The sequence below is a fragment of the Salvelinus namaycush genome, chromosome 29 (assembly GCF_016432855.1).
Source record: "Salvelinus namaycush isolate Seneca chromosome 29, SaNama_1.0, whole genome shotgun sequence".
NCBI lineage: Eukaryota > Metazoa > Chordata > Actinopteri > Salmoniformes > Salmonidae > Salvelinus > Salvelinus namaycush.
In genome coordinates this window covers 21,106,399-21,128,295 of record NC_052335.1, presented here as the reverse complement: position 1 = coordinate 21,128,295, position 21,897 = coordinate 21,106,399, and the positions used below count along the sequence as shown (strand labels likewise).

Sequence of the window (21,897 nt, the reverse complement as noted above, 5' to 3'; positions counted from 1 at the left end):
GGATGGCATGGTGAAAACACACACTCACAGTCCCTGGAGGATTGCCAGGTTGCCAGTGTGTCTGATGGGACTGGAGGGCTCTCTTGTCTCCCAGCAGAGGACCCTCGTCATCTCAGATCAGCCAGGCGGAGGGACGTCTTTACCAGCAGCTTCTCGCTGAGCAAGACAACGGTATCTGCTTCAGCTGTAATCAACAGTGTAATCTCCTCTGATGGAAGCTGCACTCGTACCCTGAAGAAAATGCCGCAGTGAGAGGACACCGCTAGTAGGAAGAAGGGAGAACAAGGTGAGGAAAAGAGGAACAAGTCTCTGCATTAATCGGGATGATAAGAGCTCCAGTGTGATTTATGACGTGGAGCTACATTAAGAGGATGACATATCTTCTCCAATTCCTCTGGACAATGCTCGATTGTACTGCCAGGATTTATCCTTCCCCATTTACTGTCAGATGTAGATGTACAGTTAATGATGAAGACGATGATGAGTAGAATTTACAAGATAACGCCTTTCACCCAATTGCTCAAAGCACATCACTTTGCTTTGCATCGCTAGTGACAAACACTCCTGAGAGTATGTCAAGACTCCTGAGTGGCCAGGGTTTTCCTTTCAGATGACTGGTCCCGGATGGAAGCAGCCAGACGGACCCATAGCTCTGTGGTGTGAGCTGTAGTACGCTCCACCTTCTGGTTACACTACCTTTCTCTCTCTCTATCACATCCATCAACGCGTCATTCCCACTGGCCCAGTGGCTGGAGAAGAAGCTCTCCAGCTGCCATCACAAAGGAAGTGATAAGGCACTCTGTCAGTGGCTGTGAAGAGAACATAGCCGTGGGAAGTAAGGCTGCTGAAAAAAAAATATATATATTTTTTTTCCTTCACAAAAGTAGTGTGCTGGGGCCTTTATTAGCTGTTCGATATAGCCTTCTGTAGCGCGCCCCCCCCCCCCCCCCCCCCCCCCCAAAAAAATACAGCTCCACGTCTGTCCCCCCAGCAGGGGCATCATATGGGTAGCCAACAACAACAAAAAAGTAGACTAAAATCATTCCAATCCCAATTAAAATGCAATGGCTGTTTACCTTATGGCTGGCTTTAGGACCATGCAGCGCATTGCTCGGAGAGCAGCTGCCAGCCTGTTTGCCTTTTATGTCACTTCTAGAAAGCAGAGGGCAGAGACAGGGCCATTTGCTTTGCCGGGTCAGCTGTTTAGGCAGTGCGCCGATAGCTTTAATTTGATGTCGGCATTTGAACTTTGCATTGTAAGCCTTGTTGTAATCTAATAGCCAGGGGTTAATTTAATTGGGAGGTGGGGGGCCCTCCTTTTTGGTGATCATTCAAAACCAAAAGCTGTTTTATTGCTATTAAAATATAGGTTGTCATAGCTGTAAGACTAATTGTTATTTTCATTTATTCGCCCGCTAGTTTCAATTTTGGTTTCATGTACAGTGGTTCCTCCTTTAAAAGTTGCAGCGTACTGCGGCGCAGCTTGCCTGGTGCTGCAGAATTCTTTGGCACATTATTTAAGTGTGAACCACTGGTACCATTTAATGCTAGTTAGTGCTAGTTTGACCACCAGAGGGAATCTTTGAGAAGCATTTGATAGCCTTCAATAGTGGCTGTACTAGAGAATTTAAAACCTATTTTTGTAAGAACATAGTATATGGGACTGATTTTTTTTTTTTTTTTTTTAATGCTTAATTAATGTGATATTATGGTGTTTCTATTCCAAGAAACTAAAAACCCTTTGGGGCAAATATGGCACTGTACAACGTGACGGTCGGGAGTAGGCTATAGTACTGGGAGACCGGGGTTCAATTCTCCGACGGGGAGGAAGGAGTAGGCTGTCCTTGTACATAAGAATTTGTTCTTAACTGACTTGCCTAGTTAAATAAAGGTTAAGAAGTCACTAGTGTTGAGTAATGTGCTGTTAAAAGTGGTGTAGGTCTTATTTATTTAAAAAGCATATTGAAGTTAGAAGCAATAGGATTTGAAGCAATATCTATAATATCTATCTATCTATAACTATTTTAGCAGGACAATGTACCTTTACCAACACTTCTCTGTATTTTGATACTTTGTGGATGGGGCCTCCTGAGTGGCGCAGTGCAAAATGCGTTGCTACAGATGCCGGTTTGATACCGGTGCCGGCCACCACCGGGAGACCCATGAGGCGGCTTTTGGTTTTAATTTAGAATCCTGTTAAAAGTGGTGTAGGTCTTATTTATTTAAAGAGTATATTGAAGTTAGAAACAATAGGACTTGAAGCAATAGCCTACAACTATTTTAGCACTGTTTTGCACTGCGCTGAGACAAGCATAGGGACTGGTCTTGATAAATCAATGAGATTTTTTATTGTCACTGAATCTCCGTTTATGTATTGGTTAGACTACAATTAGGGTGTAGAAATGTTATGCTCTTAGTGTAACCTTTATTTAATTAGCGATTTTATTACACAGTATGCCTACACATTGATGGGCTATATAAAATAAAAAAATGAAAGAAAATGCACTGAAACCAAAATACCTTTTTAGTTTTGGTGATCCTCTCAGCTCCTGCTCATTTTCAAGTCCTCTCGTGGTTACGGTCCTAACCCTGGAACGGGTAGCACCATAGAAAGAAGCTGGGTTGATGAAAACAATGCCCATTTCGTCTGTTCTCTTGTCATTTTTTTGCAGGTAAGGGGGATGTTCACACCTACAGTAGCCAGACTATAAAGAGTCTATTGTCCTGCTAATCGGGCTACTAGTGTTTGAAAACCTGTTTTCAAAATGCCACCAGCTGTCTATCACAACTGTAAATAAAAACACAGCATCTTGTTTACATCTTGTTTACATTCTTTATTGAAACCACAATGTCACAAATAATTTGTATCTACCTTTCCAATTACTTTTAGAGTATGGGATTTACAAATGTGTGCTTTTCATGTCATTTTTCGTTAAATCCAGTTCGGATTTAAGTATAACTTTTGAGTGACGCCTTTAGTGAGAGGTCTAATGCTTTAATATTTAATAATATCTGCCCTCCAAATTCATAGCTAAGGGGCATGTTTCACACCATCATTAATTACATTTGTTTAGGTTTGAACGTGCAGACTGGCACTAAGAACAGCAGGAACGTTTCCCTAGTCAGCGCCATTATTAGTGCAATGCCCCTTAAAGTGTGGCGGGGTCCACCGCTGTTTCAGTGGATACAGCTGGAGAACTGCAAGGCAATCCCATTGTGCGCCACTCGGGAGCCATGAGCGATATATATTGTCCTGCTAATAACAGGCTTAATAATATATCTGTGAGAATATCCAAGGGGCTTTTGTATAATTCTAAATTAATAATAATTATAATCCCTTTGTTTAAAAAATAACAATATTGTGGAGATTTCAGTTTCAAATAACGTAGAATGAGCGAGAAAAAGGCCATTCTTGAACATGGGGTGAGACATTGTTACTAATTTGTAAATAAAGTCAGTTTGTTATTTAGTGTATTTAGTGAGAAACCAAAAACCTACTGTCATCTCATGGGTCTCCCAGTCGAGGTCGGCACGGGTATTGAACCAGCATCTATAGCAACACAGCTTGCACTGCTATGCAGTGTCTTAGACCGTTGAGCCACTCAGGCACTGTACAACGGGATCCGTCGGGAGTGGCCTACAGTAAGAGCAAAATAATCCTAATAAAAAAATAATAACCTTAGTGTAACAACAGTTTTAGTAAGTAATACTGAAGTCGTGCACAATTATCAGTTTCTATTTAGGTTTATGTCGCCCATTCATTGTCAGTTAGAGACACAGTAGGACCCAAAAGCATAATCAGTGCTCTAACTCCCTCTTGTGCTGGTCTGGAGCAATGAAGTGGTGACGCAGGGTACCGTACTAAACCACAAGTTACCTCTAAGTCCCATAGCATAATCGCAAAGCTTTTAGTGGAGCAACCACTGTAGGCCTATTGGTATGAAAAGAAACACCTGAACAACTTAGAGCATTTCCCCAAAATACATGTCTTGTTTTTGGCTTCAAAGACAATAACAAATGTCCATTGTTGTGCAGTGACAGATCATTTGAGATAATGCAAATAATGAATGATTACCTAGTTGGGCTAACGTTTTAAACTTCTTGCTTTAGGCCTACATCATCATCCTCTGCCTGCATCCCCAATCCCTACCTGTAGCCTACCTGTCTCCTGGTATAATGCCTATCCACCTTTCACTCTATCAGTCTTGCTTGTACATCTTCATGAATTCAAATATTCTAACAGATTAATCTTGCTGGCAAAACGTCATTAAATATTGCTAGGTCATTTAGTTATAGTATGGATGTAGGGATGTTTCTTTTTAATATATATAATGAGCACCCAGATGCTGCTTTGGCAACAGAATAATATCAGACTGATATTTTCCCGGCGGGCCGCCTCAGCATTGGCTACTGTGTTGCAATATTAATATTCCCGGAGCAGTCTTGTTGATTAAAAGAAATGTTTTAATATTCTTCTGCCTCGTTCGTTGATACAATGCTTCAATATTCTCAGAAACACCTTGTTGATACAATGCTTCAATATTCGCAGAATGGTTCCCTTCCCTGGCGAATAATGCAGACAGGCAAATACAAACAATTAGTTGGGCGCACACATTATAAGGAACATCTCCTGAATTCAGAGCAACAATTTTGGTGGGAAGCGCATGAGACAATGACAGTGTCATAGTACACTGTATGCGCCATTCCACAAGGGTGACTTCATGTAGCCTATAGCAGGTGGTCTGCAACCTTTTTCATATGAGTGACAATTTACAATCTCTAAAGATCTGCCTGCCAGTTATGATTTTCATATAAGCATTGAAGGCTACTAAACTGCCCACAAACTGAATAGCCTCATTCTAGCTGGCTACTAGACAGAGACATTATACAGCCACACCCCACGGTGCTCCACTATGTATACCGAGGCGCTGTCCACTCAGCAGTGCTGAATTACGGGTGTGGCCTTAATGTGTAGATGTTTCTTCATTCCTTCCTTGAGTTTTTGTCTTTATGCATCCTTGTCTTTGTAGACCTAAGTAATTCCTTTTGATGTATTTATTTCTTTTTATTGAACCTTTATTTAACTAGGCAAGTCAGTTAAGAACAAGTTCTTATTTACAATGACGGCCTACCAAAAGGCAAAAGGCCTCCTGCGGGGACTGTGGCCTGGGATTTAAAAAATTATTAAATACAATATAAATATAGGACAAAACACACATCACAACAAGAGAGACACAACACTGCATAAAGAGAGACCTAAGACAACAACATAACAAGGCAGCAACACATGATAACACAGCGTGGTAGCAACACAACATGACAACAACATGGTAGCAGCACAAAAACATGGTACAAACATTATTGGGCAAAGTCAACAGCACAAATGTCAAGAAGGTAGAGACAACAATACATCACACAAAGCAGCCACAACCGTCAGTAGGAGTGTCCATGATTGAGTCTTTGAATGATGAGATTGCGATAAAACTGTCCAGTTTGAGTGTTTGTTGCAGCTCGTTCCAGTCGCTAGCTGTAGCGAACTGAAAAGAGGAGCGACCCAGGGATGTGTGTGCTTTGGGGACCTTTAACAGAATGTGACTGGCAGAGCGGGTGTTGTATTTGGAGGATGAGGGCTGCAGTAGATATCTCAGATAGGGGTGAGTGAGGCCTAAGAGGGTTTTATAAATAAGCTTCAACCAGTGGGTCTTACGACGGGTATACAGAGATGACCAGTTTACAGAGGAGTATAGAGTGCAGTGATGTGTCCTATAAGGAGCATTGGTAGCAAATCTGATGGCCGAATGGTAAAGAACATCTAGCTGTTCGAGAGCACCCTTACCTGCCGATCTAAATGATGTCTCCGTAGTCTAGCATGGTTAAGATGGTCATCTGAATCAGGGTTAGTTTGGCAGCTGGGGTGAAAGAGGTGCGATTACGATAGAGGAAACCAAGTCTAGATTTAACTTTAGCCTGCAGCTTTGATATGTGCTGAGAGAAGGACAGTGCACTGTCTAGCCATACTCCCAAGTACTTGTATGCGGTGACTACCTCAAGCTCTAACCCCTCAGAGGTAGTAATAACACCTGTGGGAAGAGGGGCATTCTTCTTACCAAACCACATGACCTTTGTTTTGGAGTGTTCAGAACAAGGTTAAGGGTAGAGAAAGCTTGTTGGACACTAAGAAAGCTTTGTAGTAGAGCATTTAACACAAAATCCGGGGAGGGACCAGCTGAGTATAAGACTGTATCATCTGCATATAAATGGATGAGAGAGCTTCCTACTGCCTGAGCTATGTTGTTGATGTAATTTGAGAAGAGCCTGGCTTTTGTGTGCCATTTTATTTTTGTAGGATTTATCTGGCATAGTCTGCATTCGCAGTCAACTGTTTTATGCTCCGGTTACTTTCACATTGATGTCGGTATTTGAAGTCGGCCTTGATAGAGTGTATTATGCATCTATACAACATTGTCAAAAGTATCTGGACACCTGCTCGTCAAACATCTCATTCCAAAATCATGGGCATTAATATAGAGTTGGTCCCCCCTTTTCTGCTATAACAGCCTCCACTCTTCTGAAAAGGCTTTCAACTAGATATTGTAACATTGCTGCTGGGACTTGCTTCCACTCAGCCATAAGAGCATTAATGAGGTTGGGCACTGGCGTTCCAATTCGTCCCAAAGGTGTTTGATGGGGTTGAGGCCAGGGCTCTGTGCACGGGGGCATTGTTCCTCCTCCACCAAACTTCACATTTGGCACTATGCATTCAGGCAGGTAGTGTTCTTCTGGCATCCGCCAAACTCGTCCGTTTGACTGCCAGATGGTGAAATGTGATTCATCACTCCAGAGAACATGTTTCCACTGCTCCAGAGTCCAATGGTGGTGAGCTTTACACCACTCCAGCCGACGCTTGGCATTGCGCATGGTGATCTTAGGCTTGTGTGCGACTGCTCGGCCATGGAAACCCATTTCATGAAGCTCTTGAACGAACAGCTTGTACTGATGTTGCTTCCAGAGGCAGTTTGGAACTCAGTAGTGAGTGTTGCAACCAAGGACAGACGATTTTTATGCGCTACACGCTACAGCACACGGCGGTGCCGTTCTGTGAGTTTGTGTGGCCTACCACTTCGCAGCTCAGCAGTTGTTGGTCCTAGATGTTTCCACTTCACAATAACAGCACTTACAGTTGACCAAGGCAGCTCTAGCAGGGCAGAAATTTGACAAACTGACTTGTTGGAAAGCTGGCATCCTGTGACGGTGCTGCATTTAAAGTCACTGAGCTCTTAAGTACTGGCCATTCTACTGCAATGTTTGTGTATGGAGATTGCATGGCTGTGTGCTCGATTTTTATACAACTGTCAGCAAGGGGTGTGGCTGAAATAGCCGAATTCACTAATTTGAAGGGGTGTCCACATACTTTTTGTGTATTTCATGTTGCACTGTTCCACATGTAGGCTAAATGAGTCAATGTTGCCTATGTATGATGATGTTGAGTAGTACATTGTACACACCATTCCACAGACCAGATGATAATGTCTGGGGGACATCATTATCATCATTATTATTATTATTATGTTATTTATTATTTAAAACATTTTTTAACCCTTTTTCTCCCAAATTTTGTGATATCCAAACCCTCCCCTAACCCGAACGACGTTGGGCCAATTGTGCGCCGCCTCATGGGTGTCCCGGTCATGGCCAAATGTGACACAGCCTTACTGCAGCACATCGCTATGTGAATTATGGATAAGGCCACTCTTGTATTGCCAGCCATAACCTCATGGGTATCTATAATTCCTCACCTTTCTCTCTCTGAAGGCCCACTTCAACACAATCACAGAATGTGACATGGTGTTAAAATGAAAATGACACAAGAGCTTGACAGGACGACATTGCTTTCACTGGGGGGTGAATGTGAGGACTTGTAGGCACATTGACCCGGAAAATCTTTGCAGGCGTAAGCCAGCCTGCATCTGACGAAAAATAAACACACTGAACTGGGCCACTACGGTGACATTGCCAATGACATTTTCTTGCCAAATGGGTTTGAAGGTTGACTTGCTTATTGAGTGTTGTGAATTCCAGAAGGTTCTCTGTTCGTGGCAGCTAGCCCTCCGAGCTGAATTCGTCTACCATCTGTCACATTGGCCTAGCTGTCCCCGTGGAGAAGGGCTCCATATTACACAGAGGCCACCTTCAAACACCACCTTGTCCATTCAGACAACTTTTTCTTAACCAAGATTTTTTTAAAGAGAAAATGCACCAGTGTTAAGCATTAAAGTTTCATCCAAGCTCAACCTGACCTGTGGCTATCTTGCTGGCCCAGGCATCACCGCACGCGAAGACCTGGCTCAAAGACTTACCACCTTTTTATCTGTTTTTCTGGGATCAAATTTCAAACGTTAAGGTCGACCCTTTTCATTCTGTTGATCAATAATCTTGAACATCCTCTCCCAGGGCACTTCAATTTGATCCACTACTTTACTGCTGCATCTTTACAAGAACAGCACATTCTCCTCATTTGATCAACTCAATGTTACTTCAGTGTTACCAATGTAAGGTTTGTCACCTCTCACGGAACGAGGTTGTCCTTTTTGTATTCCTTTTGTTGTGACATACTCATAGGATTACAAGCATATTACTGATGTACACGGGTTTGCACACTATTTGTCCAAGGTACACTATGTTGGGGAGACTCCATTATGCCTTAATTCCAAAGCCATTCCTTGTGCGCATCAGGTATTCCATCTCCGTAATTGGAATGGATGGTGTAATTCAGCCTGGGCCTTCCCTGGGCTTCACCGTGTGTGTGTGTGTGTGTGTGTGTGTGTGTGGTGGTCCCCACAGTGACTGGGCCAATGCAGATTATGCTGGGACTGGGAGGGGTGAACGGGCTGCAACAGAGCAGGGGAATTCATCACCCACAGAGGTGGGATCTGGGGACCTGCATGTCCCTGCGTCAGACCCCCTGTCACAACCAGGCCTTCGTAAGAGCACTATGGAGGACTGTGTATCCTAACAGGCTGATTTATGATCTGCTCTGTCCTCACCTGGGCTTTCAGCCACAGACCCAGGAAAAAACACTCTAATAATAGGTAGGTTACGTAGCCTCAGTTTGCCATTAGTTTTCTCAGACACACCCACCCACAGTCTGATTTCTTGCAATTCCACCCTCCCACCTCCCACGCCCAAGTAAACAAAACAATCAAATATGTGTTATGTCTTGTCTCTTGTTTTCGCTGCTTGTATTTTTGGACATAGTATTGTCTTAATATGGAAACACAATAACACTAGAGCTTACATTAACATAAAACACTGGTTGCAGTGCTGGTCTCATTGGAACAGCACCATTTGTTTTCTAAAATGGGCCTCAATGAAGTGATAAGATAATGTCCTCCCTCAGTACACTGAGTAGTGTCACTGTCTGTATGGGTTTGATATTCTGTGCACACCTTTGTTTTGAGAGGCGATGTGCTGCGCTTCTCTGTTTCTCCGAGAAATTACAGCGTGACTTTGTCACCTTTTACGTGAAGGTTGTTTTCGTCCAAACAATGCATAATTCTCTGTCAAGCCTCAAAGGCTCTCAGCCCAGTGAAATTCAGTTTTCCACCATTTTCCACCGGTAACGATGTGAGAACTCTATTGGCAAGTGTCATCTGTCAATAAAATGCGCAGGAGTCTCTGCTCCTCTAAAGTATGAGATATGAAGGGAGAGAGCAGGTGATGAATGAAGGCTCTGACACACAAGAGCTGCCGTCCCGTGAATGCTGCTCGCACATCCATCACCAGGCTCTTTTGAACTGGGGAAATATATTTTGCCTGTTCATGGGACGGCCATCGGACTTAATTGATTTCCCCCAGAGAAATTAAAAGTGATGTCCTCCTTCAGAAGTCAATTCAAGATGTCTTAATGGGAACTTGATAAAGTTCTGCTCCATTGTTCTTATCATTAAGACTGGGATTCTATATAAGAACTAATCCAGGTCATATTCTTAATTTTAAACATCCTTCATGTTTTTCATTTCCTCAAATCTGTCATCTTACATTCACAATTGACCAAGCTCTCAAGATCTCTTTGTCATAACAATACAGGCTGGTACACGCCGTGCCATAGAAATGCATTTTAATTGGAATCTTAGAGATCAGAGAAATGTGGCTTTGTATTCAAGTCACTCCATTGCTTGTGTACATTTATACACAGGCAATCGCATGCAAATACAAACGCACACATGAGCACTCACGCAAACATACATTTTCACACAGCGTGCTCTCTGCTGTGCGGTTCAGGAGGCTTGTCCCAGTAATGGGATGAGGATGACCCCACTCCACTCACTGCAGGAGCAAAGCCTGCCGGGCTGGTAGACAATAGGTGGAAGGCACGAAATGTCCCCCCTCATCTCTCACAGAGCCCAGGCTGCCTATTGTTAAGCATCGGGGGTGTTCAATCTACTGTAAATAAAATAAATAATAAATCAAAACAACTTCAGTACCACAGCATTGTATTTTATCTATTGAAGAAAGCTGTATAGGTGTAAGTGAATGGGAAAGTGCCATAGACACATTATTGAGTTTATTTTAGATAACTCTGTGGACTAAAAGCTTTGCTGAGCATTCGTCTCTTCGTCTGCCTGCCTGCCTGACTGGTGCCTGTCCTTTCATCCTCCTCTCCGTGTGGCGTAAAAGAGAAGAAATATCGGCCAGCCAAACGAGTGTAGAGATTTGGCAGTAGGGCTGGGCGATATGGCCAAAATATCATATCATATGGTGTTTAAAAAAGAAAATTTGTCGGTATGACTGTATTTGACAGTATTTTGTTTTTGAATAATAAAAGTTCAAAGTTTGCTTTTTGAGTAGTGCATGACCCTAGGGTGGCAACACATACAGTTGAAGTCGGAAGTTTACATACACCTTAGCCAAATACATTTAAACTCAGTTTTTCACAATTCCTGACATTTAATCCAAGGGGAAAATTCCCTGTTTTAGGTCAGTTAGGATCACCACTTTATTTTAATAATGTGAAATGTCAGAATAATAGTAGAGAGAATTATTTATTTCAGCTTTCATTTCTTTCATCACATTCCCAGTGGGTCAGAAGTTTACATACATTCAATTAGTATTTGGTAGCATTGCCTTTAAATTGTTTTACTTGGGTCAAACGTTTCAGGTAGCCTTCCACAAGCTTCCCACAATAAATTGGGTGAATTTTGGGCCATTCCTCCTGACAGAGCTGGTGTAACTGAGTCAGGTTTGTAGGCCTCCTTGTTCGCACACGCTTTTTCAGTTCTGCCCACACATTTTCTATAGGATTGAGGTCAGGGCTTTGTGATGGCCACTCCAATACCTTGACTTTGTTGTCCTTAAGCCATTTTGCCACAGCTTTGGAAGTCTGCTTGGGGTCATTGTCCATTTGGAAGACCCATTTGCGACCAAGCTTTAACTTCCTGACTGATGTCTTGAGATGTTGCTTCAATATATCCACATAATTTTCCTCCCTCATGATGCCATCTATTTTGTGAAGTGCACCAGTCCCTCCTGCAGCAAAGCACCCCCACAACATGATGCTGCCACCCCCGTACTTCACGGTTGGGATGGTGTTCTTTGGCTTGCAAGCATCCCCCTTTTTCCTCCAAACATAACGATGGTCATTATGGCCAAACGGTTCTATTTTTGTTTCATCAGACCAGAGGACATTTCTCCAAAAAGTACGATCTTTGTCCTCATGTGCAGTTGCAAACCGTAGTCTGGCTTTTTTATGGAAGTTTTTGAGCAGTGGCTTCTTCCTTGCTAAGCGGCCTTTCAGATTATGCCGATATAGGACTCGTTTTACTGTGGATATAGATACTTTTGTACCTGTTTCCTCCAGCATCTTCACAAGGTCCTGCTGTTGTTCTGGGATTGATTTCCACTTTTCGCACCAAAGTACGTTCATCTCTAAGAGACAGATTGCATCTCCTTCCTGAGCAGTATGACTGCTGCATGGTCCCATGGTGTTTATACTTTCGTACTATTGTTTTGTACAGATGAACTTGGTACCTTCAGGCGTTTGGAAATTGCTCCCAAGGATGAACCGGACCTGTGGAGGTCTACAATTTTTTTTCTAAGGTCTTGGATGATTTCTTTAGATTTTTCACATGATGTCAAGCAAAGAGGCACTGAGTTTGAAGATAGTCCTTGAAATACATCCACAGGTACACCTCCAATTGACTCAAATTATGTCAATTAGCCTATCAGAAGTTTCTAAAGCCATGACATCATTTTCTGGAATTTTACAAGCTGTTTAAAGGCACAGTCAACTTAGTGTATGTAATCTTCTGACCCACTGGAATTGTGATACAGTGAATTATAAGTGAAATAATCTGTCTGTAAACAATTGTTGGAAAAATTACTTGTCATGCACAAAGTAGATGTCCTAAATGACTTGCCAAACTATAGTTTGTTAAAAAGAAAGTTGTGGAGTGGTTGAAAAATGAGTTTTAATGACTCCAACCTAAGTGTATATTAACTTCCAACTTCAACTGAATGTGATTTCAATGGGTCTTTCTCCATTGTGATTGTTTTATACTGTTCAATTCAACTTCAACCAAAAATTATTTTCTGCAATTTCATTATTTTCTGCACTACCTGCACTCATTTGAGATCATTTCCACACTGTCACGTAGGGCTGCACGATATGGACAAACAATCTAGGCCTTATTTCTACCCACATTTTGCAATTGTGATTTGACTTGCAATTTAGAGCAAAACACTTGGGTGAACTGTTGGAATCATGGAAATAGAATGAGTATTCTAATTCTATAGTAAGAATATAATAGTGGGCACTTTTATAGTGTTTGACATGAAATTTCCAGGGAGGAGTTATTGTGACACGGTAGGAACCAAGCTGTTGATAAGTGTTTCCTAGGGGAACTTATTATCTTTGGCTATATTTATTGTATCTACCAACTTCATGTAGCTAACATAGTCTTACTTCGCATATTCCTTTTTGATATACAAGATATTGTTGCACAAAAAATCAGTCTGTATAGCTAATTAAGTTTGCTCTGACTCGATACATTTATTAACTAGCTAGTGATTAGCATTAGCGACTAACCAGATTTAGGCCCAACTTGCTAATGAAAGACTAACCTGCTGTTTGCAGATGTAAGAAGCACAAACTAATAGTGTAATTAAAAAACGCTAGTGGATTTATATTAAGCAAAGTAAAAACAGCATTGTTGCCATCAACATTGTTGCATGTGCTGCAATTACCATGCAGAGACTTAACGCAGTCCTTGAGTGACGGGGCGGGGCTAGGTCTGTGTGGAAAGCAGCATTGAGAGAGAGAGCGGAGAGAGATGACTCAAGTAGCGAAGTAATCTATAAAAATGGACATTACAAACGACATATCACATTTAACAAAACCCAAACCAGTCTGTGTATCAGTACTGGAACATCGTAAAATACGGTATACCGCCCAGCCCTAGATGGCAGGGGCTGGGTTCTTTGCTAAGCGCTTGGCAAGCCGAGCAGTGTTTGATAATTAAAGCCAATCAGGATTTGATCATTAAAGCATAAAAAGGACCTAAGCCCTCCTGTCAGTCCTCACTGTACTCCTCTCTTTTTAATGTGGCTAATAAATGTTTCCTCTGTCACCATCTGTTGAATGAAAGGTTTACCCCCGAACACAGCACACAACATCTGCACTTCCATTAGCTGCTCTTGTGTTACTAGAAGTGATTCTGACACCTGTTATTGTGCGTGTTGGATCTTGTTTAGCTGAGATCCAACAGTGGGAGGTTGTATGGGTCTGATTAGCCAAGTAAAACTTAACTCCAAGATGTACTACTTCACATCAACGGAGTTGAGCGGAGATGAGAGTGGGCGGACTGGAGCCCTGACGTCACATATATTGTGGAGTTGAGTTTTAGTTGGCTAGGGTCAGACTTAACCAGACAGCGTCAGTATAGGCTTAGTGTCTTAGGTCACTGCAATAAAGCTGAATACAAGGCTTTAACCCTCAAGAGATTTGTTTGATGTATGAATTGGTTTATGGATCTAACAAACACAGCAACAATATAACTTGTCATGCAATACGTGATCATCACATGTTTGGGTGGAATAACCATCCGTACCCTACCACCACTTAGCCCAATAAAGTGAGGTGGAAAACAGAACCTTCACTGGAGAATAAATTGCATACAGGCTACATGTATTTACAGCACAGTCATTTCATTTAGCTTGTTGCTCTTATCTTAATGAAGCAGAAGCAGTTTTTAGCTGCACAATACCAGATGAATGACCACGGTGCTCTGTCAGGATGGTATAATGTCATCTCCTAGGTAGTGAAGTAAGGTCTGGTGGCCAAGAGCCTTCCCAAAGCATCAGCCCACTGTGAAAAGACTTAGAAACCCTCGCTAATGTACTCTCTCGCTCTGTTTCCACTCTCTCTGCCACAGACATCCTCCTCGACCAGGTAAAAACCTGACAGAATAGCCAAAGGTGCTCTGTGAGACTTGTATTTGTTCATATGCCTGACATCTTGCACAGAGATAAATAGAGGTTGCCTGAAGCAATATTCCAGCACAGCAGGAGATATGCTTTGCTCTTTGAATAAAACAGCACACTTCCAGTTCCAACACCCGGCTGCCCTGGACCTTTCAAATAACATTTTATTTGTCACATGTTTCGTAAACAACAGGTGAAATGCTTACTTACGGCCCTTTCCATCTATACAGAGCGAAAGAAATAATAGAAAAGTAAAACGCGTAATAAGATACACGATGAGTAATGATAACTTGGCTATATACAAGGGTTACCAGTACCGACTCCATGTGCAGGGGAACGAGGTAATTGAGGTACAGTGGGGAGAACAAGTATTTGATACACTGCCGATTTTGCAGGGTTTCCTACTTACAAAGCATGTAGAGGTCTGTAATTTTTATCATAGCTACACTTCAACTGTGAGAGACGGAATCTAAAAAAAATCCAGAAAATCACATTGTATGATTTTTAAGTAATTCATTTGCATTTTATTGCATGACATAAGTATTTGATAACCTACCAACCAGTAAGAATTCCAGCTCTCACAGACCTGTTAGTTTTTCTTTAAGCCCTCCTGTTCTCCACTCATTACCTGTATTAACTGCACCTGTTTGAACTCGTTACCTGTATAAAAGACACCTGTCCACACACTCAATCAAACAGACTCCAACCTCTCCACAATGGCCAAGACCAGAGAGCTGTGTAAGGACATCAGGGATAAAATTGTAGACCTGCACAAGGCTGGGATGGGCTACAGGACAATAGGCAAGCAGCTTGGTGAGAAGGCAACAACTGCTGGCGCAATTATTAGAAAATGGAAGAAGTTCAAGAAGACGGTCAATCACCCTCGGTCTGGGGCTCCATGCAAGATCTCACCTCGTGGGGCATCAATGATCATGAGAAAGGTGAGGGATCAGCCCAGAACTACACGGCAGGACCTGGTCAATGACCTGAAGAGAGCTGGGACCACAGTCTCAAAGAAAACCATTAGTAACACACTACGCCGTCATGGATTAAAATCCTGCAGCGCACGCAAGGTCCCCCTGCTCAAGCCAGCGCATGTCCAGGCCCGTCTGAAGTTTGCCAATGACCATCTGGATGATCCAGAGGAGGAATGGGAGAAGGTCATGTGGTCTGATGAGACAAAAATAGAGCTTTTTGGTCTAAACTCCACTCGCCATGTTTGGAGGAAGAAGAAGGATGAGTACAACCCCAAGAACACCATCCCAACCGTGACGCATGGAGGTGGAAACATCATTCTTTGGGGATGCTTTTCTGCAAAGGGGACAGGACGACTGCACCGTATTGAGGGGAGGATGGATGGGGCCATGTATCGCGAAATCTTGGCCAACAACCTCCTTCCCTCAGTAAGAGCATTGAATATGGGTCGTGGCTGGGTCTTCCAGCATGACAACGACCCAAAACACACAGCCAGGGCAACTAAGGAGTGGCTCAGGGCAACTAAGAAGCATCTCAAGGTCCTGGAGTGGCCTAGCCAGTCTCCAGACCTGAACCCAATAGAAAATCTTTGGAGGGAGCTGAAAGTCCGTATTGCCCAGCGACAGCCCCGAAACCTGAAGATCTGGAGAAGGTCTGTATGGAGGAGTGGGCCAAAATCCCTGCTGCAGTGTGTGCAAACCTAGACAAGAACGACAGGGAACGTATGATCTCTGTAATTGCAAACAAAGGTTTCTGTACCAAATATTAAGTTCTGCTTTTCTGATGTATCAAATACTTATGTCATGCAATAAAATGCAAATGAATTACTTAAAAATCATACAATGTGATTTTCTGCATTTTCGTTTTAGATTCCATCTCTCACAGTTAAAGTGTACCTATGATAACAAATTACAGACCTCTACATGCTTTGTAAGTAGGAAAACCTGCAAAATCGGCAGTGTATCAAATACTTGTTCTCCCCACTGTAGATGTCTACATTTAACTAGGAATAAGGTGACGGATAGTAAACAGTAGCAGCAGCGTATGTGATGAGTCAAAAAAGTTAGTGCAAAAAGGGTCAATGCAGATAGTCGGGAAGCTATTTGGTTAACTATTTAACTAACTATTTAGCAGTCTTATGGCTTGGGGATAGAAGCTGTTCAGAGACCTGTTGGTTCCAAACTTGATGCATTAGTACCGCTTGCCGTGCGATAGCAGCGAGAACTGTCTATGACTAGGGTGGCTGGGGTCTTGGATAATTTTTAGGGCCTTCCTCTGACACCGCCTGGTATAAAGGTCCTGGATGACAGGGAGCTCGGCCCCGTTAATGTACTCGGCCGTACGCGCCACCCTCTGTAGCGCCTTGTGGTCGGATGCCAAGCAGTTGCCATACCAAGAGGTGATGCAGCAAGTCAAGATGCTCGCAATGGTGCAGCTGTAGAACTTTTTGAGGATCAGAGGACCCGTGCCAAATCTGTTCAGCCTCCTGAGGGGGAAGAGGCGTTCTAGTGCCCTCTTCACAAATGTGTTTGGACCATGATAGATCCTTAGTGATGTGGACACCGAGGAACTTGAATCTCTCGACCCATTCCACTTCAGTGAATGGGGGCGCCTGGACCCTCTGTTTCCTGTAATCCACGACCAGCTCCTTTGTCTTGCTGACGTTGAGGGAGAGGTTGTTGTCCTGGCACCACACTGCCAGATCTGACCTCCTCCCTATAGACTTTTCCTCTGGTCTTAATCACAGAACCATGACTCTGACTGTGCTGTTGTTCTACCACTACAATATGTTGCTATGAGAGGAAAGTCCTAAAGGCTTTGTTTTGTTTGCCTTCTCAGGGAGCATAAAAGGAGCCACCATCGTGGATGCTCTGGATACCCTGTACATCATGGAGATGTTTGAGGACTTTGACATGGCCACAGAGTGGGTGGAGAAGAACCTGGACTTCAACGTGGTGAGTAGAACCATTATACATAAAACACCCATTGTCTGCTAGCTAGTAGGACCATAGAACACCCTTGTCTGCTAGCTAGTAGGACCATAGAACACCCATTGTCTGCTAGCTAGTAGGACCATAGAACACCCTTGTCTGCTAGCTAGTAGGACCATAGAACACCCATTGTCTGCTAGCTAGTAGGACCATAGAACACCCATTGTCTGCTAGCTAGTAGGACCATAGAACACCCTTGTCTGCTAGCTAGTAGGACCATAGAATACCCTTGTCTGCTAGCTAGTAGGACCATAGAACACCCTTGTCTGCTAGCTAGTAGGACCATAGAACACCCTTGTCTGCTAGCTAGTAGGACCATAGAACACCCTTGTCTGCTAGCTAGTAGGACCATAGAATACCCTTGTCTGCTAGCTAGTAGGACCATAGAACACCCATTGTCTGCTAGCTAGTAGGACCATAGAACACTCATTGTCTGCTAGCTAGTAGGACCATAGAACACCCTTGTCTGTTAGCTAGTAGGACCATAGAACACCCATTGTCTGCTAGCTAGTAGGACCATAGAACACCCTTGTCTGCTAGCTAGTAGGACCATAGAACACCCATTGTCTGCTAGCTAGTAGGACCAAAGAACACCCTTGTCTGCTAGCTAGTAGGACCATAGAACACCCTTGTCTGCTAGCTAGTAGGACCATAGAACACCCTTGTCTGCTAGCTAGTAGGGCCATAGAACACCCATTGTCTGCTAGCTAGTAGGACCATAGAACACCCTTGTCTGCTAGCTAGTAGGACCATAGAACACCCTTGTCTGCTAGCTAGTAGGACCATAGAACACCCTTGTCTGCTAGCTAGTAGGACCATAGAACACCCTTGTCTGCTAGCTAGTAGGACCATAGAACACCCTTGTCTGCTAGCTAGTAGGACCATAGAACACCCTTGTCTGCTAGCTAGTAGGACCATAGAACACCCATTGTCTGCTAGCTAGTAGGACCATAGAACACCCATTGTCTGCTAGCTAGTAGGACCATAGAACACCCATTGTCTGCTAGCTAGTAGGACCATAGAACAGCCATTGTCTGCTAGCTAGTAGGACCATAGAACACCCTTGTCTGCTAGCTAGTAGGACCATAGAACACCCTTGTCTGCTAGCTAGTAGGACCATAGCACACCCATTGTCTGCTAGCTAGTAGGACCATAGAACACCCTTGTCTGCTAGCTAGTAGGACCATAGAAAACCCATTGTCTGCTAGCTAGTAGGACCATAGAACACCCATTGTCTGCTAGCTAGTAGGACCATAGAACACCCTTGTCTGCTAACTAGTAGGACCATAGAACACCCTTGTCTGCTAGCTAGTAGGACCATAGAACACCCATTGTCTGCTAGCTAGTAGGACCATAGAACACCCATTGTCTGCTAGCTAGTAGGACCATAGAACACCCATTGTCTGCTAGCTAGTAGGACCATAGAACACCCTTGTCTGCTAGCTAGTAGGACCATAGAACACCCTTGTCTGCTAGCTAGTAGGACCATAGAACACCCATTGTCTGCTAGCTAGTAGGACCATAGAAAACCCATTGTCTGCTAGCTAGTAGGACCATAGAACACCCTTGTCTGCTAGCTAGTAGGACCATAGAACACCCTTGTCTGCTAGCTAGTAGGACCATAGAACACCCATTGTCTGCTAGCTAGTAGGACCATAGAACACCCATTGTCTGCTAGCTAGTAGGACCATAGAACACCCATTGTCTGCTAGCTAGTAGGACCATAGAACACCCTTGTCTGCTAGCTAGTAGGACCATAGAACACCCTTGTCTGCTAGCTAGTAGGACCATAGAACACCCATTGTCTGCTAGCTAGTAGGACCATAGAACACCCTTGTCTGCTAGCTAGTAGGACCATAGAAAACCCATTGTCTGCTAGCTAGTAGGACCATAGAACACCCATTGTCTGCTAGCTAGTAGGACCATAGAACACCCTTGTCTGCTAGCTAGTAGGACCATAGAACACCCATTGTCTGCTAGCTAGTAGGACCATAGAACACCCATTGTCTGCTAGCTAGTAGGACCATAGAACACCCATTGTCTGCTAGCTAGTAGGACCATAGAACACCCTTGTCTGCTAGCTAGTAGGACCATAGAACACCCTTGTCTGCTAGCTAGTAGGACCATAGAAAACCCATTGTCTGCTAGCTAGTAGGACCATAGAACACCCATTGTCTGCTAGCTAGTAGGACCATAGAACACCCTTGTCTGCTAGCTAGTAGGACCATAGAACACCCATTGTCTGCTAGCTAGTAGGACCATAGAACACCCATTGTCTGCTAGCTAGTAGGACCATAGAACACCCATTGTCTGCTAGCTAGTAGGACCATAGAACACCCTTGTCTTTTTACTTTGATTTATTTATCCTTTATTTAACCAAGGAGGTCACATTGAGATTTACATCTCTTTTCCAAGTGAGTCCTGGCCAAGCAGCATTCATACAGTTCCATATGAGACAGAACACAACATAAAACACAACAATGAATGGTAGTTAAAATAAAGAGCTTAAAAGAGCAGGATTATAAACGTGCAATTTGTGATCAGCAGCCCTCCGATCTGTAATTTAAAATGTATCAATCGGAATAAAATAATAAAGTTCCAGGTCCTTCTGCAAAATGTCCAAGATGATGGGCCAGCAAAACTGAAAGCACTCTTACCAAACTCTGCTAGTAAGTCACCCACTGACATTCACAAGGACAGGAGATCTACAGTCTGATTGGTTAGGCGGACCCCACTGTAATCAGCATGGAGAGAATACAGGGACACTCAAGGTGACTCCAGATAATTGGGCCTTGATGAAGTGCTCTGTTTCAGACAGAACAGTTAAAGTACTCACCTGGAAGAAACCACTGTTTAGAGTGGCATTGTCTGTAGAAGTGGACTGAATGAAGTAACCTTGATTCCACTGTGTGGGGTAGGGAGAAGGAGAGAGCACTTAACTCTGATACCTTCTAATCAGTCAATATAGACCTGACTCATCAGTTTGAAGGTAATGTGCTTTAGGAGCTAAGACTTTGTGGGTCTGTCAGGTAGAACACATTGCCTTTCTCAAGCCATTCGCTGTCTCTTACTGTCTCTAATATTCAATAATACTGTTTTCCCTTCAGACAACTCCCACACACGGAAATGAAAGAGATGTCTAAAACTATTTGAAAAGTCTGTCTGACATTGTCACACTATTTAGAAAAACTTTGCAATCCACCATTATTTATATACCTATGAAATGATGATATTGACAATGGTGCTCACTTGTGCTTCTGGACCAAAAGTTATCAATAATGCCCAAATAACCCTGTAAATCAACTCCCCAGTCTATTGGAATGCAATCATTTGCATTATGTCTTGCACCACTCTCAATTGCATTTGATCAACTCTAATGCAACTCTAATCTAGTGTAAACTCAGCATGTTCCAACCCATTGGTCATGCCTCAACAATTTGTGATTTCTTAGCAAGTTATTTTCTTTCTTAAATGTTTTTTTCAAGCCATGGTTTATTTTATGGCAATAAAAGGAATGCCCCACTTGAGAAATGTCAAACTGCAATTTGTGCAATTTTAGTATGTGAACAACTGAACCATCCCATATCCCTATAATGCAATTTTGCGATAAATTGAATACCAGAGGTTATAGGGAAGGTTATAGCACAGGGAAATGTGATGACTCATCAAATTAAAAGTTGTTGACAAACTATTCCACTTTTACCATTATTAAGCCTAGTCGCTGTGTGAAATGAATGTTCAATACTAGCATGGATTAAGGAGGGGTGGTGATGGCGCTGCAGAATTTGAGGTAAAAAAAAAAAACACCTTCAGTCCTTTTACTTTGATGTCTCCTCTGCCTTCTTAGATCTTGCCCATGTTGGGGAACCAGATTCATTATTTATTCCCCTTGGAGAACCCTCTCGTTAAGAAGCACTAAATTCTTGTCCACCCTTATGCTTTTCTAACGGAGGGAGAGAGAGAAAATAGCATAAGTGATCAGAAGCTTTCATAAAGAGTGTTAACAAACTTTTAATTGAAAGGCTTTGGCTTCACTGCCCTCCAGCAATTCCAACAATAAAGGAGCCTACAAAAGCCCTGGTGGACCGGGCATTAATATTCACTTTGTCTCCTGAATACAGAATAATCTAAATCAAAGATTGATACAACCCCCTCCTCTCCAGCTCCTCCCCTTGCAATATTGTCTTAACATGGATGGAGTGGTCTGGTTTTCCATTTGGCCTCCATCCCGCCTGACTGTGGTATTAGTGAGGAGCCATGACTGGAATACTGAAAGACAGGAGCTAACCACTGCATCTCCTGATGCCTCTGTTCAATACAGATTCACTGGAACAGGGGAGATGTCTGAGTTTAATGTTCAGGTTTCAAGACAAGGTCGTGGGGATCCCTGAATGACACTTGTCTTGATTATCTAGCCAATTGACATTGACAAGCAAGGCATTGGTAATTCAAT

The 21,897-nt window shown here is 43.1% G+C and overlaps 1 protein-coding gene across 1 annotated transcript in view; it reads left to right on the top strand.

Moving 5' to 3' along the window:
• LOC120024339 (mannosyl-oligosaccharide 1,2-alpha-mannosidase IA-like) overlaps positions 1–21,897 on the top strand; it is a 180,364-nt gene that overhangs the window by 52,069 nt on the left and 106,398 nt on the right. The window contains exon 3 of the mRNA XM_038968561.1: positions 17,293–17,408. Within this exon, the coding sequence (XP_038824489.1) occupies positions 17,293–17,408 (116 nt within the window). The remainder of the gene's footprint in view (positions 1–17,292; positions 17,409–21,897) is intronic.